General features: G+C 43.1%; 1 protein-coding gene across 6 annotated transcripts in view; it reads left to right on the top strand.

The window, feature by feature from the left end:
* POLK (DNA polymerase kappa) overlaps window positions 1-20,699 on the top strand; it is a 1,714,815-nt gene that overhangs the window by 1,500,867 nt on the left and 193,249 nt on the right. For all 6 annotated transcript variants that reach the window (XR_011280653.1, XM_069627465.1, XM_069627464.1 and 3 more), the window contains one exon: window positions 4,485-4,656. Coding sequence is in view for 5 of the 6 variants with exons in the window: in XM_069627465.1 (XP_069483566.1) it covers window positions 4,485-4,656 (172 nt within the window). In the remaining variant the exon portion in view is untranslated. The remainder of the gene's footprint in view (window positions 1-4,484; window positions 4,657-20,699) is intronic.

Raw genomic sequence — 20,699 nt, 5'->3', positions numbered from 1 at the left:
GAAATTCGAGGCACTAGGAAACCTATTGTCCAGTCTATTGGCAAAATATGCTCTCTTGGAGCCCAAAATCGATGTTCAATCTTTATTGATTCATTCAAGCCTCAGGCGAACGTGCAGTGCACAGTCCAAGCCAATGCCATCTAGTGTGCTCCCTAGTAAAAATAAATCCCGTACTTCTAATCGTATTCATCACGCTTTTATGTACACGAAGAAAGCAACTCAAAATAAAACAAAAAGTAAAGTTTCAATAACGCTGCCACCTTCCAATCGTGCCTCCCAACCAACTTCTGGTGCTCCTGGCTATGTCAATCCCATTGTGATCGTATCCAATCCTATGCAGATTGATGTGCCAGCTTGTAATTCTACGCCTGGCCTTCCAGTCATTGCAGAAACCGGGAAGATTAAGAAAACCAGGAAAACACTACAGATGACCATCAACAAAAAACTCTTCACAAAGAATGGCTAATAAGTAACCCAAGGGCAAACAATACTCCTCAATTTAGCCCTGAACCGCCGACCATCAAGCAACCTACTGTAATGGCAGCTTTACAATTGACTCAAATCTTCACTGACCAAGTGCATAGTCCACTAAATAGATCGGCTATACTCAAGATCTTCCATGAAATGGTCCCATTGCGAGTTATCACATCAAATGATATCCGCTTAGTCGATCAGATCTAACTGAGTAACCATTACACCTTCAATGTGTGTTTTAAACATGCTGCCACTCTTAACTATACATTGGGCTTTGAGGAGGATCTTCTGCAATTGGGATATATTGCCCAAAGATTAGATATCCCAATTAACAAACTAGGGATAGATAAACCTTGCAGTCGCGCATATCCTCCCTCTAACAAGACCTATCTTGAACCTCACCACAAATTAAACACTCAAACTAGGATGCCCACGGTATCTGTACAAACATGTGGTTTAGACAAGTCGCAAGATGATGCCGTACGTCCTGTCGCTAAAAGCCTTAACTCATCCAAAGATGTACCTGATGGCTACTGGCAATGGTTGCCTCTTACATTTAAGGAACATTTCACAGGGAGCCGACAATGACCAATGCAGTTTGAGTTGCTATATACTTGGAATACTCAGGGTCATTCACACATGTTTGATCCTGATGGCTTAATGAGTAATATTGATATGTTCTCTATAGTGGCTCTGCAAGAGACCTGGATCACCACTGAGATACAAATAGACAACCGTACTACTGTGCACGAAGTTGCGATTAAGGGTCGCCTGGGTCGCCCAAAAGGTGGCCTCTTAATATCAGTACAGGCTCCCTGGTCGATCATTAAATTGCCCCAATCCACCCCCAATGTGTTAATTGCAAAGATTTCTAATGCAGTGATAGACATCATAATAAATGTAAATGATCCACCCAAGATGTCATTAATTACCAAAAATATGCAAGTAGTAGAAATGGTCTTAAAACAATATTCACATGGCGTTCCGTTATGACTACTTGGTGACTTTAATGCTAAGATAGGCGACCTAACCTCAATTGAAGAATTGACCAATGAACCTTAGAAATCGGACACCATTAAGCCTGCATTTAACACCCAAGGTAGAAAATGCCATAAACATCTCCAACCTTATAATTTGGTCAGACTAAATGGACTAACAATGAGTGACTCCCAATCGGCACCCACTAGAATTGAGGGTTCTTCTGCTGTTACCATTGATTATATATTTTCAAAGCAGTTGGGGCTGCACTATATTATTGATATGGGAGTTGCTTGCCGTGAAGAAAGCGATCATTTGCCTCTATGCCTCCTCATCGATACAGTGCATAATGATACACCCCAACCTGTACTTGACAGGAATGGTCAGATTTCATTAAACAATGGACACAATCGTATCACGAGGAAAAAACATAATGTTCAAGAAGCCCTCACTAAGGCGCAGGCTTTATTCCCTGACTTTATTCGTCTGGGGGTATCTAATTCTAACGCATGTGAGACACTCATACAGAGCTATTCGTCAATAATGAGTGACATCCAAAGTTCGACCAAAGAACAACGGTCTTATAAAACGGTTTTCGAGAGAGTCAATATCCCATTGCCTGCCCGAAATGGTAATGATCAAATGATTCAAATAGCAAAAAGAAATTTACGCCACAGTATTAAAAGCATTGTAGATTCATCCAAAAATGCGACCCTAGAACCACCAATTACTGTGCAAATAAGAGAACGAAAGAAATCATATAAACAGTGTTTAAAAAACCATAAGAAAGATCTTGAGTTAAAACTGTGGCACACTATCGCCAGATTGGCATTATCAGGTAATAGCAATTGGGATATGGAACCTGATCGCAAAAAACAAAAAATGAGATTTAACAACAAACTGCATCGATGAGGAAACATGGGCAAAACATATTGCTTAAACCTTGGGCAGAGATGAATTTGTTGTTCAACCTCTACCGCTCCCTAACGTATCTTGGGAATGGAAGGCATCTGTTCTCAATGTCATTGCTATTATTGATGATTTGAAATCTTACCATGCCGCGGGCCCTGATGGTATATCGAATCTTGTAATCAAAGGCGATTCACCACTATGGGGCGCTGCTCTTCATACGTTATTCTGTCATATAGGCACATATGGAATCCTTCCCCCATCTTGGAAATCTCGTCACATCTTAACAGTCCACAAGAAAGGGGTCTGGGATGATCCATTAAACTTCCGTATGCTGGCTATGCTAGACTCAACATCTAAAATATTCACAAAAGTTCTCTTATATGAACTGAATACATGGATTAGAGCTAATAATATCCTCCCAGTGAACCAAATGGGATTTAGAGAAAAATCAAGTACATCTCATAACCTTCTCATCCTTAGCTCTGCTATTGAACACTCATGGCAGCGGCACAAACTTGATGTATATTGCGCTTTTATTGAGTTTTCCGCCGCATTCGATACTGTCTGCAGAAATCGTCTGTGGCGCACACTCGATGCATGGGGGATTCCACCTGGCTTGCTACGCATGTTAATGTTATTACATGCAGACACAACTGTCTGTGTCTGCCTCAATGCAGTAGGCAAATTATCAAAATCATTGCCAACTAAATGTGGGGTAAAACAGGGTTGTATGATCGCGGCTATATTATTTAATTTATATTTAGCCAACATGTTTGAGTCCTTTAATATTCAAGGTGCCAACCCCATAAAAATAAAGAAGGTGTCCTTGGGCTGGCTTGCATATGCCGACAACCTTCTACTCTTAGACTACACTCCTGCAGGCTTGCAACTAATGTTAAATGCTCTTGTATCAAATTCGAAGGATAATGGCCTTAAGATCAATACCGCAAAAAGCGAAATAATGGTGTTTACGCAGAAACTTAGGCCAAAGAGACTGCATTGGACATTGGCCTCAGAACCTCTCGAGCAAGTAACGTCCTACAAATATCTAGGTGTAATTATGGGTGACAAATTAAAATGGGACACACATTGGGACGAGTTGAAACAGAAATGTATGATATCACTAAATGCACTTTGTGCCTTTATTGCTCATAATAACGGCTTTTATAGATCGGCAGTTTTGTCCATCTATAATACCAAAATGTTGGCAATGGTATCATATGCTATTGCAATTTGGGGCCAAAAAATGTAAAACGCTGATCATCAGGTTCGAAGCTAAACTTTTGCAAAGATTATTTCGTCTTCCTCAATGCATTAGTGTTGAATACTTATATCTAGAATTTAACATCAAGGGTATTTGGAACGTTTATTTGGCCCAATGTGTCCTATTCTACCACACCTAACGACTGTGCAAACAGAAACTATCATTGTCCAATATATGAAGGCCTTCTTAGCTCTTGATGATATAATACCGATTGGTACAATTGACGTTTTAAAACAGCTACATAAGAAAAGAAAAGACCATTCCGAAATATTTATCTGCTTACCCTGCCCCGCACATCTTTCGGACATATTTGCTACTCAAATTTAATGTCTCAGTAGCTTTATCACCGAAAAGATGGCAGAACAAATCAGTATACAATCACACAGATTGTCGGTTGTGCGGTAATCTTGTCAATGAAACAGTTTATCACCTGATTACGGAATTTGAAAGCCTTGTGTTTCTACGACTCAAATATTTTAAGGCATATAATAATGCAGTAAATGTGTTTGAAATACCTTCACTATGGTTAACTTTTATCCAAGGCAACGATATGAACCTGGTGTACTTTATTGTTCAGTTTTATCTTCATGTAGCTGAAACTTTAACATGTCTTCGATAAGCTGATTTGTGCTTTTTAATCAGACTGTAATGAATATGCTGAATGTATTTTAGCTTTTTGTATGTTGTTATACAATGCCTTGTTGCTACATGTATATCAATAAATAAATTATCAATTATCAATAATTGACAAAGTTTAACAGTTTTTGTTTCCAACTCACCTATTTAGATATTAATGATTTTTTAAATCTTCAAAACATATTAGTAAATATGATGCTGTGATTGTTTTACTTTGTAGGGGAAGACAGTTACCCTAAAAGTGAAGAATGTAAAATTTGAAGTGAAGACAAGAGCTTTCACAGTATTGTCATCAGTTTCAACTGAGGAGGAAATATTTGCTGTAGCTAAAGAGTTACTCCGGGCAGAGGTTGAAAGTGCATCCCCACAGCCATTGCGCCTGAGGCTAATGGGTAAACTGTTTTGTTTCTACATTAAAAGTAATTGCACAATAACATATTATTATGTCTTCTTTTCCTTTATCTTGTGTCGCTACCATGATATGGATCAACAGAGAAGTTGGGTTCTTCTTCTCTATGCTCTATATTTCCCTTACTAAACATTTTTTTTGAAGCAATGATAATAAAAGAGCTCCTTTTGCCAGAGCCCTTGGTTCTATTGGAGTTCTTTGCCAGATCCTTTGGGAGAAATTGAACCAAAGTTCTCCTTGGAATGGTCTGGAAAACGTCTCCAGCTCTACTCTGATGGAATCTAGTAAACCAAGTACTAAAACTGCCAAGAATGAGTCTCATCCTCCCCAACAAAAATGATGCAAACACACATTCTTGTCATTGAGGTTCTTACGTTCCTGAGGAACCCCCTTCTTCCCTGATCGTCTCTTCTCCCCTCCCCAGAATGTGTGCTTCCCAAGTGGTATATTACCACCTCCTAAGCAGTCGTATGTAGCTCAGATGCGTATGTCTCCTCGATCTCCAAGTATGTGGATTTCCTCGTATTCCACAGTGGGTTAAGTAGGTTTTCTCCTCATTTGGCATTGACTCATTAGGGTTCTACCATCTCCTTCTCTTGGTTTCCTATCCCTTCCTAGCCTCTCTACCCCTGCTCTTCATCTTCTCCTCCTCCTGCTAAACACCACTTGCATGCTCTTCCTCCCACTGTGGTTTCAATCCCTTCAGATTGGGATCTTACCTAAAGACCAGAGACGTTCCCTATTGAAACTTCCTCCTCTTGCTAGCTATCACCTTATTTTATTATTTATTTTTACATTCGTATAGCCCCCACACCCAGAGATATCACAGCGCTTGTGGGAGCAGAAGTAACTTTGAAGAGTAAACATGGTAATCAGGAGTTATGTACGTTGTCATCAGGAATTATATACATTGCCATCAAGAGTCCATCCGTTAGACATATTTTTCGAAGAGCCAGGTTTCTTAGATTTTCTTTAATTTCAATAACGAGAGTTCATTTCTGATGTGGTCGGGCAGAGTGTTCCAGAGGGTGGGGCCAGTAATGCAGAAACTGTCCCCCCTCCCTCCTGCGCGTTTGAGGTTGAATCTGGGTGTGAATAGCGATTGATTGAACGAGGACCGGAGGCATTGGGTTACTGGTTGGGTATGATGCGGGTGGTGAGGTAGGAAGGGGCATTTTGGTGGAGACATCTGTGGGCTAGGACAAGAGTTTTGAAGTAAATTCTTGCTTTTATGGGAAGCCAGTCAGCATCTCTTCTTGCTGCTGTGATGTGGTCAGACCGTTTAAGGCCTAGTGCAGCTTTTGGTGCCTTATTCTGGAGGAGTTGAAGCTTGGCAGTGTTCCTGGTAGATGTGCCGGAGAACAAGACGTTACAGTAATGAAGCTTGTTACAGATGATGGCCCGAGCTATGGTCAGGCAGTTGGAGGGTGAGATACATTTCCTGCTCAATGTGGTCAGTTTGGCCGTGTAGGCTGTGGACGATACTAGTGCATTTATGTGGCATGACATGTTGAGTTCTGTGTCAAAGTAAACTCCCAGTGTCTTGACGTGTTTGGAGACTTGAATGGTGGTTCCATCAATGGGAATGGAGGAGTATAGAGTGTCAAGCAATGCTGATTTTCAGATTAAGATTAGGAATGTGATTGTTATGTTGAACTTCAGGAATCAGACTGTTACCATGCAACACTTTGAAGGTAATTAAGTGATTTAAATGTAATTCTCCTGCCTACCAGCAGCCAGTGCAGAGACTAGAACACTCTCCTAAATCTAGCGATGACATCTAAGTACAACATAGACAGTACATTGAAAATTATGGCTGTGTATTTTGTGGGAGGAAGCCAAGAAAGGAAGGGTTATTCTTTGGACTTTCAGTTGACCAACAATCTTGTTTAGCTACAGACGTGATTTGGGAACCAAGAGATATTATATGGCATTTATAACGCGCCTATACACAAGTGTTTCAAGGTGTTTCAAGGTGTGATGAGGCAAGGGAGGGGAAGCAGAGGGAAGACAGGGACAATGATCCTACTAGGCCAGGTGACATTGAGTGTGTGCAAGTGCTGGGGAAAGGGGAGGGGGCAATGCAGTACATAGGATAACATTGAAATAAATAAAGACAATAAATACAAGTGTGGCCAGCTGGTGGCAAGTGCAAGGGTAAGTGCAGACATCAGGTGTGAAGTGCTAGTAGGGGCTGTAGCGATACAGAAACAGTCCCTGAGTGCAAGGGTTTCCAGGGGGGCAGTGTAGGTGTGCAACTGGCAGAGAGGAGCCCGGGCTTGAGATCGGAGGGTAGCCGGGTAACCAGTGCAGTTTCAGAATCAGCCAGGAGATCGGCAGGGGAGAGGAGGAGAGAAAGCGGAAGCAAAGAGGAAGGACTTGAGGTGCTTCCGGAACCGGAGATGGATTTCCTCAATTTTCAGAGAGGCAGGTAGGCTGTTCCAGAGGGAGGCCCCAGCAGAAGAAACCACCAAATCGCTGCTTGGAGAAGCGACTGACCCTGAGGGAGTTGGAGGCGGTTGAGCAAAGAGCTCGAGAAGGAAGATATTTAGGAAGCGAGAGTTGAAGGTATTTAGGTCCCAGGCCCCAGAAGGCCTTGTGAACAATGCAAAGGGTTTTGAACGTAATCCTCGCCTCAACTGGTAGCCAGTGCAGAGATTTCAGTCATGGAGAGATACGATCCCTGGGCTTGAGGCCAAGGACAAGTCTCGCAGTCCTGTTTTGGATGAGTTGCAGAGGGCAGAGAGTGGAGGCAGGCAGATTTAGAAATAGGCTGTTGCAGTAGTCCAGCCTAGAGAGAACAAGAACTCTGGAGACAGTGAGCTTCTGGGGAAAGGAGAGGAAAGGAAGAATACCTCTGAGGAGGTGCAGCTGGTAGTGTGACTTCTTAGAGACGTCAGAGATGTGAGGAGAGAAGGAAAGTGGGGAGTCCAAGATGACCCCAAGGTTTTTAGCGTCACAGGTGGGAACAGGAAGAAGGCCAGCAGAGGCTGGCCAGAGAGTGACAGGAAAGGAGGGAGCAGGTATGCCGATGAGGAGAATCTCGGTCTTACTGGCATTAAGGCAGAGATCATTGGCAGCACACCACTCCTGGATGGTGGACAGACCGTCAGAGATGAGAGAAGGAGAAGAGGTGGCTGAAGGGAGCCTGAAAATGAGTTGTCTCATCCGCATAGCACTGAAAGTTGGGGCCGAGAGCAGCAATGCAGTGGGCAAGAAGTGGCAGGTATTGGTTGTACAAGATAGGCCTGCATCCAATGTGATACCAACATGCTTTCCAAGAGGAGATGCGTGAAAGCCAAGAACGAAATATCTACATCTGTTAGAAGGAGTGGTTTAAAAGCTGATTTGATTGAAATTAGGAATTTTGTTTTTTCGGGATTGAGAAGTAGTTGGCTGCGTGCCATCCAGATGTTAATGTTTTGAATGTATTTAGAGATGTTGAAGAAGGGGTCGCGTTGTTGGAGAGATTTAAAAATAGTTGTCCATCATTAGTATAATTGTATAAGGAAAGATTAAGTGAATTTATACAGGAGGCAAAGGTGAAAGGTAGAGGTTTAAGAGTAGAGGGGAGTGAGAGGGTCCTAGTGGTACCCCAAAAATATATATTTTTGAAAATATTATTAAAAAAGATCCATAGTGGTCTATTTGGAGCATTAATTGTACGAACACATTGTCCAATCTAGTGCCCTATCTCTAATTACAATGTACAATAGGGTTTGATATGTAACATTGCTGGGGCTTTATATTCACAACATGGGTTCCATCCCTTCTCAGATGTTCTGCTCTTACTGCATTTCTGGTAAACCGCTTTCATTGATGAATGCTTTGAGACTTCTCTGGGATGCAATCATGGAGAAGATTCATGGCTAGTAATGCTAGTTTCTAATAAAGCAATTTGGGATAATACTGTGTTCTTTATAACTAATCATTATTAATTGAAGTCCATCATTTGATTTACTTAATTGGTCCTAAATGAAAAAAATGTTTTATTAGACCAAACCAAAAAAATATCAATTTAGAAAGACTGAATAAAATCGATAGTTTGGACTTTCTAAATCGACCCTAAAACCCCTTTCACCCACCTCAAACTCCATCTCCACCACCCCTTCCACCCGCACTTACCTTGATCTGTCGACTCTGTCCTCCTCTCGGCGCGCAGCCATTTTGGGTATGACAGCTGCTCCCTGAGAGGCACACGAGTGCGCTAAGGGGCTGACAGGCGCGGTCGGGTGAGGGACATCGTGGAAGTAAGGTACGTGTTTATTTGGGTGTGTGCATGTGTGTGTACATGTATGTGAGGGAAAGGTGTGTGAATGTATATAGTGGGAATGGGAGGGGCGGGGGTGTGAGTTAAAATGTAATGAGTTGTGTCAGTGTGTGATGGGAAAGTGTGGTGTGGGACACCAGGGGTATGGGGCGTGAGTGGGGGGCTCAGGGAGTGAAAGCCCCCGAATACCGTAAAAACCGAGGGCACAGCGAGGGTCTGGGCCCAATGTGATATTACAGCATTTTGGAGGCGACACCAAAACAACCAAAATAAATCGGTCTTTTTGGTGTTCGACCTTCAAAATGCGGTTCAATCACAGAGAACCATTTAATTACTTCGACTGTCGGTCAAAGGTATTCCTTTTCCCCCTTATTAATGTGGTTTTTATACAGTATGGGTTTTTACTTAATTACATTTTTGTAAAATGGGTTTGTACTCGTCTATTTTTTATATTCAAATACATCATCATTGAAACTTTATTTCGGCAAAGGAGCCATAAATGTACATATAAATTCAATGACCTAGTAAGAGGAGGAAAATATACAGCAGCACAAGGGACCTGTTAAAAAACATCAATTAAAGTAAATGGAATTCATATGAACTAGTATATATGGACCTATAAAAAAACTCAGCGGGAGCGTCACTCAAAAAGTGACAAGTAGCAGTGTGGGATGAGGAGAGAGAATCTCGCAGCCTCGCCACCATCAGCTAACTACAGCATTTATTCCTATCAATACCAGACCCCTCCTCATTAGTAAACAGGCCCTGTGTATAAAATGAGCAGTTGCAAAAATTATAGGCAGGTCGGCATATTGTCTCAGAAATCTTTCAGCTGCTGCTGTCTGATGAACCCCTGCCTCTATCAGGATCGGCTTTAAATACTTTTTTCTCAAATGAATAAGACCATTACAAATCAACAGGAAGTAAATAATTATCTCATTTGCAGCCCCACATGTGTTGGATGTCCAACAGTTTTTTGGTGAAAGCGGCAATAAGAAACATGCCCAATCTATATCTTAAATATAAAGATGTTTCTAATGGTGGAGAAATAACATCAAGATAAAATGTGAAGCCTGGGATCCTGTGCTCAATATAATCCAAACCTGTCTTTAGACGGGTGGCATTGATAACCAGAGATTCGCTGCCTCTGGATTTTAGGGTATGCTTCAAGTTCAAAATAGAAGGCGTCGTGGAGGCCATTGGGGTTAGCCATAGAACTGTGGCACCCAGCTCCTTGAGAACAGTCTTTAAGTTAGAGATCCATTTTACACGTTTTCCTCCCTCCAAACAGAGGAAGTGCAACAATACCGCCTGATAGGATTCCAAGCCACGTTGATTCCATAATCTGGCCCAGAAGAAGGCTGGTTCTTGCCCAAATCAGTGGAGCGGTCGAGACCATGTCAATTTCTAATTAAAGCTGAGGGAGCACTGGGAGGTAACATTAAAAGCTTCTTTAAGAACATGTGCTCATATGTACTGATTTTAGAGATATCACAGTAGCCCCAGAACTCTGAGCCAAATGTGTCAGAAGGAAGGGCTTGTTTAAGGAAGAGGTCTAGTGCTGGGGAAATGGAAGGATAGTATGGCACCACTGACCTTTTCCAGGACGATGGAGGATTTTTGTATTTGTTCAGACCAACCACCCGAGTCTTGGAATTTCAGCCCTAAGCAGTGATAATACTTAACCTGCTCTAACACCTGACCGTTTCCTTTTAATTTTAATTGATGAGATTTTGAGTTAGTGGGTTTGAACATAATGGTCTTGTATGTATCGATATTTAGCTCAAGATTAGGCTCCTTACACTTAAAAAAAAAAAAATAGAGAGTGATTTTTTTATTTAGCTATTGGGGCGTTAAAGATATGAGGACAGTGTTGTCTGCATAGAACAGAGTGGGTACTTCGCTTGGCCCATTTTAGGATGTTTTAGCAATCTCTAAGCAATCCTTCTATCATTTCTTGGATATAGAGATTGAATAAGAAGGGGCCCAAGACACATTCTTATCTGACCCCTCTCTCTGCAGCAAACGGGCATGTTAGCTCACTGCCCGCCCCAAATCGAACACTATGCCCATTTTCAGAATAGAGGTGGCGAATTGTATGAATCAGATTGCAGGGCTTTACGTGCAGTAAGGATTTGTCACAAGGTTGTTCTACAAACTGAGTTGAACACTGTCCTTAGATCTAAAAAGGCCACATATAAATTAATCTTTTTTAAAACAGTACATTTCTGAATCAATAAAAAAAACATAAAACATTGGTTGATTGTGCCTCGAATCTCTCTAAACTATTGCTGTAAATCGAGGATTATGTTTCTCCTATTCGCCCAGTCTGGAAGATGTTGTAGAATAACTTTACCAAATAGTTTCCCTATACTGTCCAGGAGTAAAATCGGACAGCAATTGCCTGGGCAATCTGTACCCCCTTTCTTATAAATTGGTAGGATCACAGCTTTCTGCCATGATGGGAATAGAACACCTTTATGTAGTAGGGTGTTGAAAACTTTGGATAAGACTTGTGCCCAAATCACTACCTCCTCCTTTAACAAATCTATTGGGATTAGATTGGGGCCTGCATCCTTTCCACCCTTCAGGGAATTCATGGCCATCACTACCTCCTCAACCGACACTGACAGCGGTCCAGTGTGGGGGGGAATGCTGGACTGACAGGTCAGAGCATGGGGTGGGGTTCTGGTATAAATTTGAATGCAGTCCCAGGTCACCACTCAGATCTCTATCGGACACAGTTTCCAAAAAGATACATAGTCTCTAACTTGAGCAGTCAACAAGCGGGAACAATTTCCCAGAGCGTACTCTTTTTTTTTTTTTTTTTTTTTAATGCCGAGCAAGCTCTTATAATTGCACAAAGTATCCGAAGGCCTGGGTATAACAGATTTTCTGATTTTATTAAGAGGGGCTGAGACAAAGGGAACTAACTTGATGACTAGTTTCTCATATTCACCAAGAATTTGTGATTCAATGGTGGCCATATTACAGATCACTTGGAGATTATCGTATAAAGCAATATAAAGATTGGATTTCAAATCAGGTCTATGGGAGTTAGACAATTTTCCAGACCTCCTGACTTTGCCACAAACCTGCACTAACTGTGAATTTGTCTATATGCGAGGGTTACCTGACCACTTACTATCTCCCGCAAATCTCATTATAAGCGGGAAATTGTCACTTTTACTTCTGTCATCCACTACAAAATCAATCACTCTTAAACCTCATGATCACTGAAGCTACAGGATATGATACCAGATGGTTTAAATGCATAAATCCATGAAGCAATTATACAGAATGATACTGCTGGTGATGCAACTGGAATTGTGGTTATGAATTAATATTTTTTTTTTTACAAAAACAAAATCAATCACTCTGTCCCAATTGGGTGCTGAGATAAAGATGTAGTCAATGAGAGAACTCCCGTTGTGGCCACTGAACGTCGTCTTTGCCGTTTGGTCTTTGGAAAGCCTTCTGTCACATGCTCTTAAGTTTGAGTTGAGAATCATACAGGCCAGATCTATGGCCTGGGGGACGTTTAAGGGGAAAGTTAGCCTTTGATATTGATATTAATATTTTATTCATGCTGCGTTCATACACATGTGTTTCAGAGTGAGACGAGGCATAGGAAGGGAACAAGAGAGAACATAAAACAACAATCTTTCTAGGCCCAGTGACATTGAGAACGCGCACGGGCGGTGGGGGAGGGCGGAAGTGCAGGGGGGGACGGGGAAGAAAAAAGTGCGTAGCATAGGAATGAAAAAAACAACAAATGGTAGTACAGCCAGCAAGTGGCAAGTGCTAGGTTTAAGGCACAGACCAATGGTGTCTAATAAGTGCATGGAAAGGGGCGGGGGGTGGGAGATACCTGGGCCCGAATTCAGAAGGTAATCAGATGCACGATGCCTAAACAGAACAGATCAACAGGGGAGAGGAGGAGAGGAGGAGAGAAGGCAGAAGCAAAGAGGAAGGCCTGGAGGTGCTTCCGGAGCTGGTTGTCGTCAAGTTTCAAAGTGGCAGGGAGGCTGTTCCAGAGGGAGGCCCCAGCCGAAGACCGAGATCTACACCCAGCACATTTCTTAGAGAAACGACTGACCCTGAGGGAGTTAAAGGTGGTTGAGCGAAGAGCTTGAGAATTAAGGTATTTGAGGAGGGAGAGTTGAAGGTATTTTAAACCTAGGCCCCAGAAAGCCTTGTGGACAATGCAAAGGGTCTTTAATTTAATCCTTGCAGCCACTGGGAGCCAATGAAGAGATTTCAGGGCTGGTGAGATACAATCCCAGGGCTTGAGGCCAAGGACAAGTCGTGCAGTCCTGTTCTGGATGAGTTGTAAAGGGCGGAGAGTAGAAGCAGGTAGATTTAGAAAGAGGCTGTTGCAGTAGTCCAGCCTAGAGAGAACAAGGGCTCAGGATACAGTAAGCTTCTGGGGGAAGGAGAGGAAAGGCAGAATACCTCTGAGGAGGTGCAGTTGGAGGTTTGACTTTTTAGATACATTAGAGATGTGGGCAAAAAAGCAAAGCGTGGAATCGAACATGACCCTGAGGTTCTTACCTTCGCAGGTGGGGGAAGGAGTAGGACCAAGGGAGGCGGGCCAGAAAGTGACAGGAAAGGAGGGTGGAGGTGTGCCGATGAGGAGGATCTCTGTCTTACTGGCATTAAGGCAGAGATCATTGGCTGGACAAGGAGAAGAGGTGGCCGAGGGAAGCCTGAAAATAAGTTGGGTCACCCGCATAGCACTGAAAATTGGAGCAGAGAGGGGCAATGCGATGGGCGAGAGATTGAAAATCCAGGGAGAGAGGTTAGACCCCTGAGGAACACGCAGGTAGAGAAGGAGATAGCGGAGAGGAAGGACCCAAGTTGGACCTGGAAGGGTCAATCAGAGAGGAAAGAAGTCAGCCAGGCCAGAGCCTGATCAGTGATCCCCAGGTTGTCACATAGACGGTTGAGCAGGATGGCATGGTTGACTGTGTCGAAGTAAGAAGAGAGATCGAGTAGGATGAGAACAGAAGGGATGTTGGGGTCAAGGTTGGAGTGTAGGTCTTCACGAATGTTCAGGAGAGCCGTTTCCGTGCTTCTGGCAGCTCTAAAGCCAGATTGGTGGTCATGGAGACAACCAACAGATTCGGCCTTCAGTTGCGGGATATCCCAATCTTGGTCCTGGTCATCCCAAAGTTCCATGAGCTCTTTTAGGGGTTGTATCTGGAGCTTGAAATCCCCAGCCACAATAGTAAAATTATTAGAGGGCAGATGGGTGGCACTCATGGACATATACTCTGCGACGGTAGCTATGGTCGCTATTCCCCTGGGCGCAGCTGGTCTATTATAGATGTTATATAATCGCAGCGTTTCTCTTTCGCCAAGCCAAATAACTAATGCTTGGAGATCTGGCAAGCCACATAGACTCTGTTCGATCTTCCAGGCTAATGAGTTATCAACCCATATCAAGAGGTCACCACAAGGGTGCCCCTTAGGACCTTTGACTGCAGGAATTGCGAATGTCTGGTAGTCCTGTAGTAATGGTGGGTCGACTGCCCATGTCTCCTGCAGGACTATTGTCTCGAAACTGCGCTCATAATCACACCTAATCACACCAGTCGGGTGTGTATAACAGTCTGTTCACTCCCGCAATATTCATGACAATAGTTTTATAGTGCCCAGGGGTTTTGTGGTACTGTCTTCTGTGCCATTCAGTCAATCCACGTGCCCAGGGCAACCAATCCCATAACCCTGTTCTTATGAGGGGGACCCCTCAACGATGCCATACTCTATGGGGCAGAAGAAAAAGGTACTTGCTTTTGGTTATAAATCTGGGGAGCAGTGGGAACCAATGGGCCGAAAAAAGAATTGGTAGACTTGAGTCGAATCATAACTGTATCAGTCGAGTAGGTCCTCCGGTCAATACCTTTTGACCAGCAACCAAGAGGAAAAAATAAACCTTTATATAATCAAATTTAGTACCAGGGCATGGACTCTATGATCCCCAATGATGGATAGGCAACCCTTTGAATAACGGAACCAATGGGTGCACTTATTCTTTATGGACTTAGAATCTTCAAAAGAATGGGGACCAAGTTTGGGAACATTAGTCCTGATCACTCAGGGTCACCCACCTTAGTTTGGAATTATCTCTGGTTCTTTTGTGGTTAGATGCTATATGGCTGTCAAGGGGTAGAGCGTTAGAGCCTGTTAAGAGGTCTGGACACTGGGGAGGTATGCCCACCGGTTATGGGTCTCCATAAGACTAGGTGGCTGGGAGATCAGATTACACTGCTGATTTAGAGGAACCCCCTCCCCACATGCTCTAAATTTCCAGGGAGTCTAGGCAAAAGCAAACTCGGACCATGGGCGACATTACCAGTGCAGGAATTTGAAATTTTTATTTTTGAATTTTGAATTACTTGTTAATGCGCACACAATGAACTAAATCGCATCCTGGTGCAGATGGAACAATAGACTAGTTGGAAAGTATTAGTCATCTGAGCATTTATGACATTATAATTCACAGTGGGGGAAAAATATATTTTTATTTAAACAGATAGGTCTTTAGACCTGCTCGAAAAGACTGAAGGGAATTTTCCCTCCTAAAATTAAGCAGGAGGCTATTCCACGGTCTAGGTCCTGCAACAGAAAATCTGCAGTCTCCTATTGAGGCACAGTGTGTCCTTGGAATAATGAGCAGATATTTATCTTCCGACCTCAAAGCCCAAGCAGGATGGTACAAGTTCATTTTATCCATCAGGTAACCTGGTGCTAAACCGTTCATACATTTGTACACCAGACAACCAATCTTAAATTTGATGCAGTCTTCTACCGCCAACCAATGAAGGGAGCTGTGAAGACCTGAGGTTGGAGTGGTTTTGGATGCACCAAATACCAGTCTTACTCCTGCAATTTGGGCCTTTTGAAGGCGATGGATCTGTTTGCCCGGGACTCCAGCCAGAAAGTCCATTACAGTAATCTAACTTAGAGTTAACCAAGGCTCCCACAACCAGAGCACGATCAGTGTCGCGTACATAGGGGAGTGATTGGCGCAACAGACAGATATTATAGAAGACTGATTCGACTTTAGCTGAAACTTGGCCATTACAGCCCAGGTCACTCTGCCAGACACATCCAAGATGTTTTACCTTCGTGACATATTTATGTGTAGACCCCAGAAACAGGGGTGAGGGTGGGCTATTTTTACCCTCCAATAAATGCTTTGGTCCAAACAGGATAACCTCTGTTTTATTGGGGTTGAGATGTAACCAATTTTCAGCCGTCCACACCCCTATTTCTCCAGACATCTGCCAACCCTAGCAAGAGCATCTTCAACATCAACCAGCCTGATGTACGTGTATCATCAGCGTAAGAGTGAAAACTAAAATTATATTTCTCCAAAATATTCATTGATGGGTGGAGGCAAATATTAAATAAAAGAGGAGAGAGTGCAGAGCCCTGTGGCACACCACAAAGTTTGGAAAGAATTTCAGATATGAAACCCCCCACCTGTACACATTGTTTACCTCCGGTAAGAAAAGAGGTGAACCAGACCAAAGCACAAGCATCCACATTCACTAGGTTCTTAATACGGTCTAGAAAGATGCCATGGTCTACCGTATCAAATGCAGCAAATAGGTCGAGCATTACAAGCAGGGAACGTTTTCATACATAACCCGCCTGCAACAGCTCGTCCCATCCCGCCACCAATGCCGTTTCTGTCCCAAGTTTTGGATGAAATCCAGATTATAAAGGATGAAGGAGATCCTTGCCTTCAATATAATTTTGGAGTTGGCTTGTAGTTACTTTCTCCACATTTATTCCGCCCACGGAAGGCTTGCAATAGGGCGATAGTTGTTATAATCCTCATAATCAATGCTAGCCTTTCTAATCCACATCCTGGGCCAGAGTTATTAGTAAGGTCTAGAGCAGTTTGGGCCAACACACAAGGGATTATAGGTTCAATCTTTTCCCACATTGTATTAATTTATCCCATCAGCTCCCTCTCCCATCTGTCAATACTTGCAGCAATAGATTCCTTCAGATCAGCAAGAGTTCCTTCTGCTTTCGAAGTTGATTGATTACCCACATTGCATTCATTGACATCAATATTGTTAAGAGCAGTTGCCAAGAAACAAGTCTGGGAGCCTACCACATTGTAGGCCTTCGCAGTACCAGATTGCAAACCTCCCAATAACGTTACAACACTAAGTTGATCCCCACCCACATTGTTAAAGCCTGTTGAGAGTAGCCCAACTGTTAGAGGCTCAAAGCGATTTCTTAAAGGGAGCGAGGGTAATGTAGGAAGGAGGTGAACGAAGGCTGAGATGTCTTCTCGCCTAAACAGGATATATAAGCGATCATGATGAAGGAGGCAAAAAAGGGGATTATGGTGAAATTGTTGTGATTGTATTAGTGAACACAGAGGTGATATCTGGGAGAGAAGATGTAACAATAGTGATCGGAGGTTCCTTGTTCTGTGGATGAAGTTCAATAATAATGGGGCCACAGGCACACTTCTCCGAATGAGCCCAAGCGGTACTGCTGGAAATATCAAATGTAAAATGTCTTCCTCTGGTCTGGGCAGATTTAAGGGCAGTTTCAAACGGGCCAAGAATATCTTCTTTGGTGGTATGTGTGGCTGGCCCCTTACGTAAACTGTTGGTATTCGAATGTACATCATCATTGGTGCAGAAGGATTTTAGATCCGTACTATCAGTCAAAGGTGCACCGTTGGAACCTGGGGCCTTAGAGGTCGTGGAAAAGTGTTTAGTCGCACTTGTTAAGTTGCTAGGAGTTAATTGCATAGGCCTCTAGTCAAATCCGTGTTTAGCCCTTTGCAGCATTGGGAGAGAGGTTACCTGTGGATCGCACAATTCGGTGCTTTCCCCTGGGGTGATTCCAACCGGGGCTTCAATTTCATCGCTATCGGAAAGTAGTCCCTGAATCTCATTTGCCAGAATTTTAACATCCTGGATTGGTTTGAATAGCCTAGAGATCTTATGCTGGCTAGCTCTGACAGGAACTGCACCCTCTGCTTTTCTCTTGACCATAACCGCTTAATTAACGCATCAAGCTATTTCCAGAAACCGACGGCCTCTTCAAAGTTCGCCGAGGTTCCAGACCTCACGACCGTCAACTAGCTTCTCAGCAATACCAACACTAAATGTCGAGGTCAAGGAAGAATAGGTGCTGGCTTGCGAAGTGTTCCTAGGGAGCGCAGCAGCCTCTAGTTGTGCAGTGGCGTAGCACGCAATTCACAGTATACCGAGTACGGGGAACAGAAAGAACAAAAAGAAATAATGTAAAGGGGGGGTGGACCGGCAAGACCACTTATTTGCAATGTGCTTGGCAATATGGTTGGTGCGGCTTCAGTGGATTCAATGAGCACTAGATACTAGATCCCCCCCGCCCCCGACCCAGTAGAGCAGACTCCAGGCGGCTTGCAGCGGGCTTAACCCAAAGTCATGATAGCACGTAACGGTAATGCATCTTGGTACTTGTAGTTTTGCACAGTTCAAAGGCCCAAAATGTTCATTCTTTCTTTAAACATTTACCTTTTTCCACTTATGTTTTACAGCTTTCTTTCCCACTCCCGTTTGCACAGAGACTTTTGAATGGGTGCTTTTCTAGCACCGGACCACTACGTATAAAAAAACCTTTGAAGGTTCTAATGGGATTATTGCACAGTCTTTCGTGTTACGCGATAGCAAGCGTAACCTCAAACTTTCTGTGACCCGCTCCCACTGCAGTCTATAAAAAGGCCCACAGAGGAAACCCTATTACAGGCACTCACGGCAGGGTGCTGATTGAACTCACTGTCGCGAGGCCCGGTTTTCGGATGCTTATCTCAGGACACCAGCAACTTATCTCAGGTAGTCTTATGGAGCGTTGCCTATAGGTGCCCCATTTATTATTGGCTTGCTTTCCCTCAGCAACAAATAGGACTTTTAAATGCTTTTTAAGTCTCCTTCGCACATCACCAGAAGTGTCTCCCTCTGCAGCACAAAGCAAGCAGCGCCGCCAGCAGCTCGACACAGAAACTGCTAGAGGAAAGCGAACCTCAGAGTTCCAGAAGGCAAACACTCACAACCCCCACTATTGTTACATATTTAAATACAAATGTGTGACAGGTTAATGCTAACCAAAGCACACTATAAATGAATAATTTTTAAAAAGTGTATTCATGTTCGCTGTGTTCTCATGCCATAAGTATGTTGTGAACTTTTTCTGAGCCGATCTGCTTCGGGGGGACATGTACCACTTTTTCGTACGAGGCTGTTCAGCTGCTTGGGTTGCCCATAACAGAGCCTGTTTGTTTATGTGCCTCATTAGTCTATCCCCTGACCAATGATTGTGCTTAAGTGAGACAGATTGGTCAACCGCCCACAACCCGAGGAGGCACCACCACCTCGTTGCTTCCAACACTAGATAGCTCCAGAATTAGGGAGGGCACTTTGCCACACTTGTTTTTTTGCTAAATTTTGAAAGACAATGGTGAATTTTGGGTTAGGTCAACAATAGATCACTAAACGCCAGTAGTGGAAATGTAATCTCATACCAAGTGAAAAATACCCTTCAACTCAAACAAAGGTTCTTTGGTTCCTCTAGGCTGTGGTAGGACATTTTTAAGTGAAGATGAAATAGTTAACAGTTCCAGTAAAACAAAGTCATAAAGATGAAAGAAATCATGACAAGTTGGTGTCAAAGGGTAAGGCGCACACAAACTTCTTGATCACCAGACGAGCTAAGTCTGTCCCTCCACCAGATTGTTATGCTTGCTGGAGGGGACGTCCCAGGAGTATTGGGAACAATATGTTTTCAAATTCACTGTCTGCAACACTTCTAAACAGTGAACAATAAATTGAGGCCAAAGGTGCATAAATATGCACAAATCAAGCAATATTTCTAAAAAGTGAGTACTGTTTGATTGTCAGGAATATGGCATGAACATATATTCATATAATGTCTTCATTGATAGAATCCAGTCACCATTCAGCCACCCGTCAAAGATCCTAGACAAACCTCCCTCCCTAGAAATGTTAATTATATAGGTCTGTGCATTCTTCCACTCCCATCCAGAAGTCCATCAGTAGGGTCACTGCAGCAATGACAAATTCAGTGTTTTCAAGGAAGAAGGTTCCAGCTCCACAGAACCTTATTCTTCACATTGCAAGGCATTCTTGAGACCTTTTGCCTATCTATGGGGGTTAACAGGAATGTTGTTCCTGATAAGTATCTCAAGATTACGCATGTCCATCTGGCCCTCCAAGGTCCTGATCATGCTGGTGTGAATCATTCTAACTTACACATGGCCACAGGTAATGTAAATAAACTCCTTCTGTCTTGGGGCATTTTAGCTCCAGCACTCGGTTCATTAACCACTGTGTGACTTTAGTGTTTGTAAGTGCTGGTGTTGCATGATATCTTCTCTACTCTACCATGTACCACTTAATTTCTTTTTGCTGTAAGGGTTTCGCTGTAAGGGTTTCTAAGAAGGAGCTTGACACAAAGGTGACATGATTTTGATTAAAGACTTTTATTTTAGAAAATGGAAAAGAGGTCCTCGCTAGCCCTAACTTCTAAGAGGGGTTTCCCTGCCTCAAAACGAATATTAAAAGGGTCTTTCAAAGAATAAACCACTGTCTTGTGTCAAAACCAACTTCTATCCCTCACGCTATAAAAGCTAATTGTAAACTAACACAAAGTTCCTTCTTTAAGGAGAGTTGTTCTTCTCTCCTGTTTCTGGATTGTTGCTTAACGAAAATGTTCCT

This window comes from Ambystoma mexicanum, chromosome 6p, assembly GCF_040938575.1.
Source record: "Ambystoma mexicanum isolate Mex_15411 chromosome 6p, UKY_AmexF1_1, whole genome shotgun sequence".
In the NCBI taxonomy this organism is placed as follows: Eukaryota; Metazoa; Chordata; class Amphibia; order Caudata; family Ambystomatidae; genus Ambystoma; species Ambystoma mexicanum.
The sequence above is the reverse complement of the archived record's forward strand: the minus strand, read 5'-3'. Positions and strand labels throughout refer to the sequence as shown.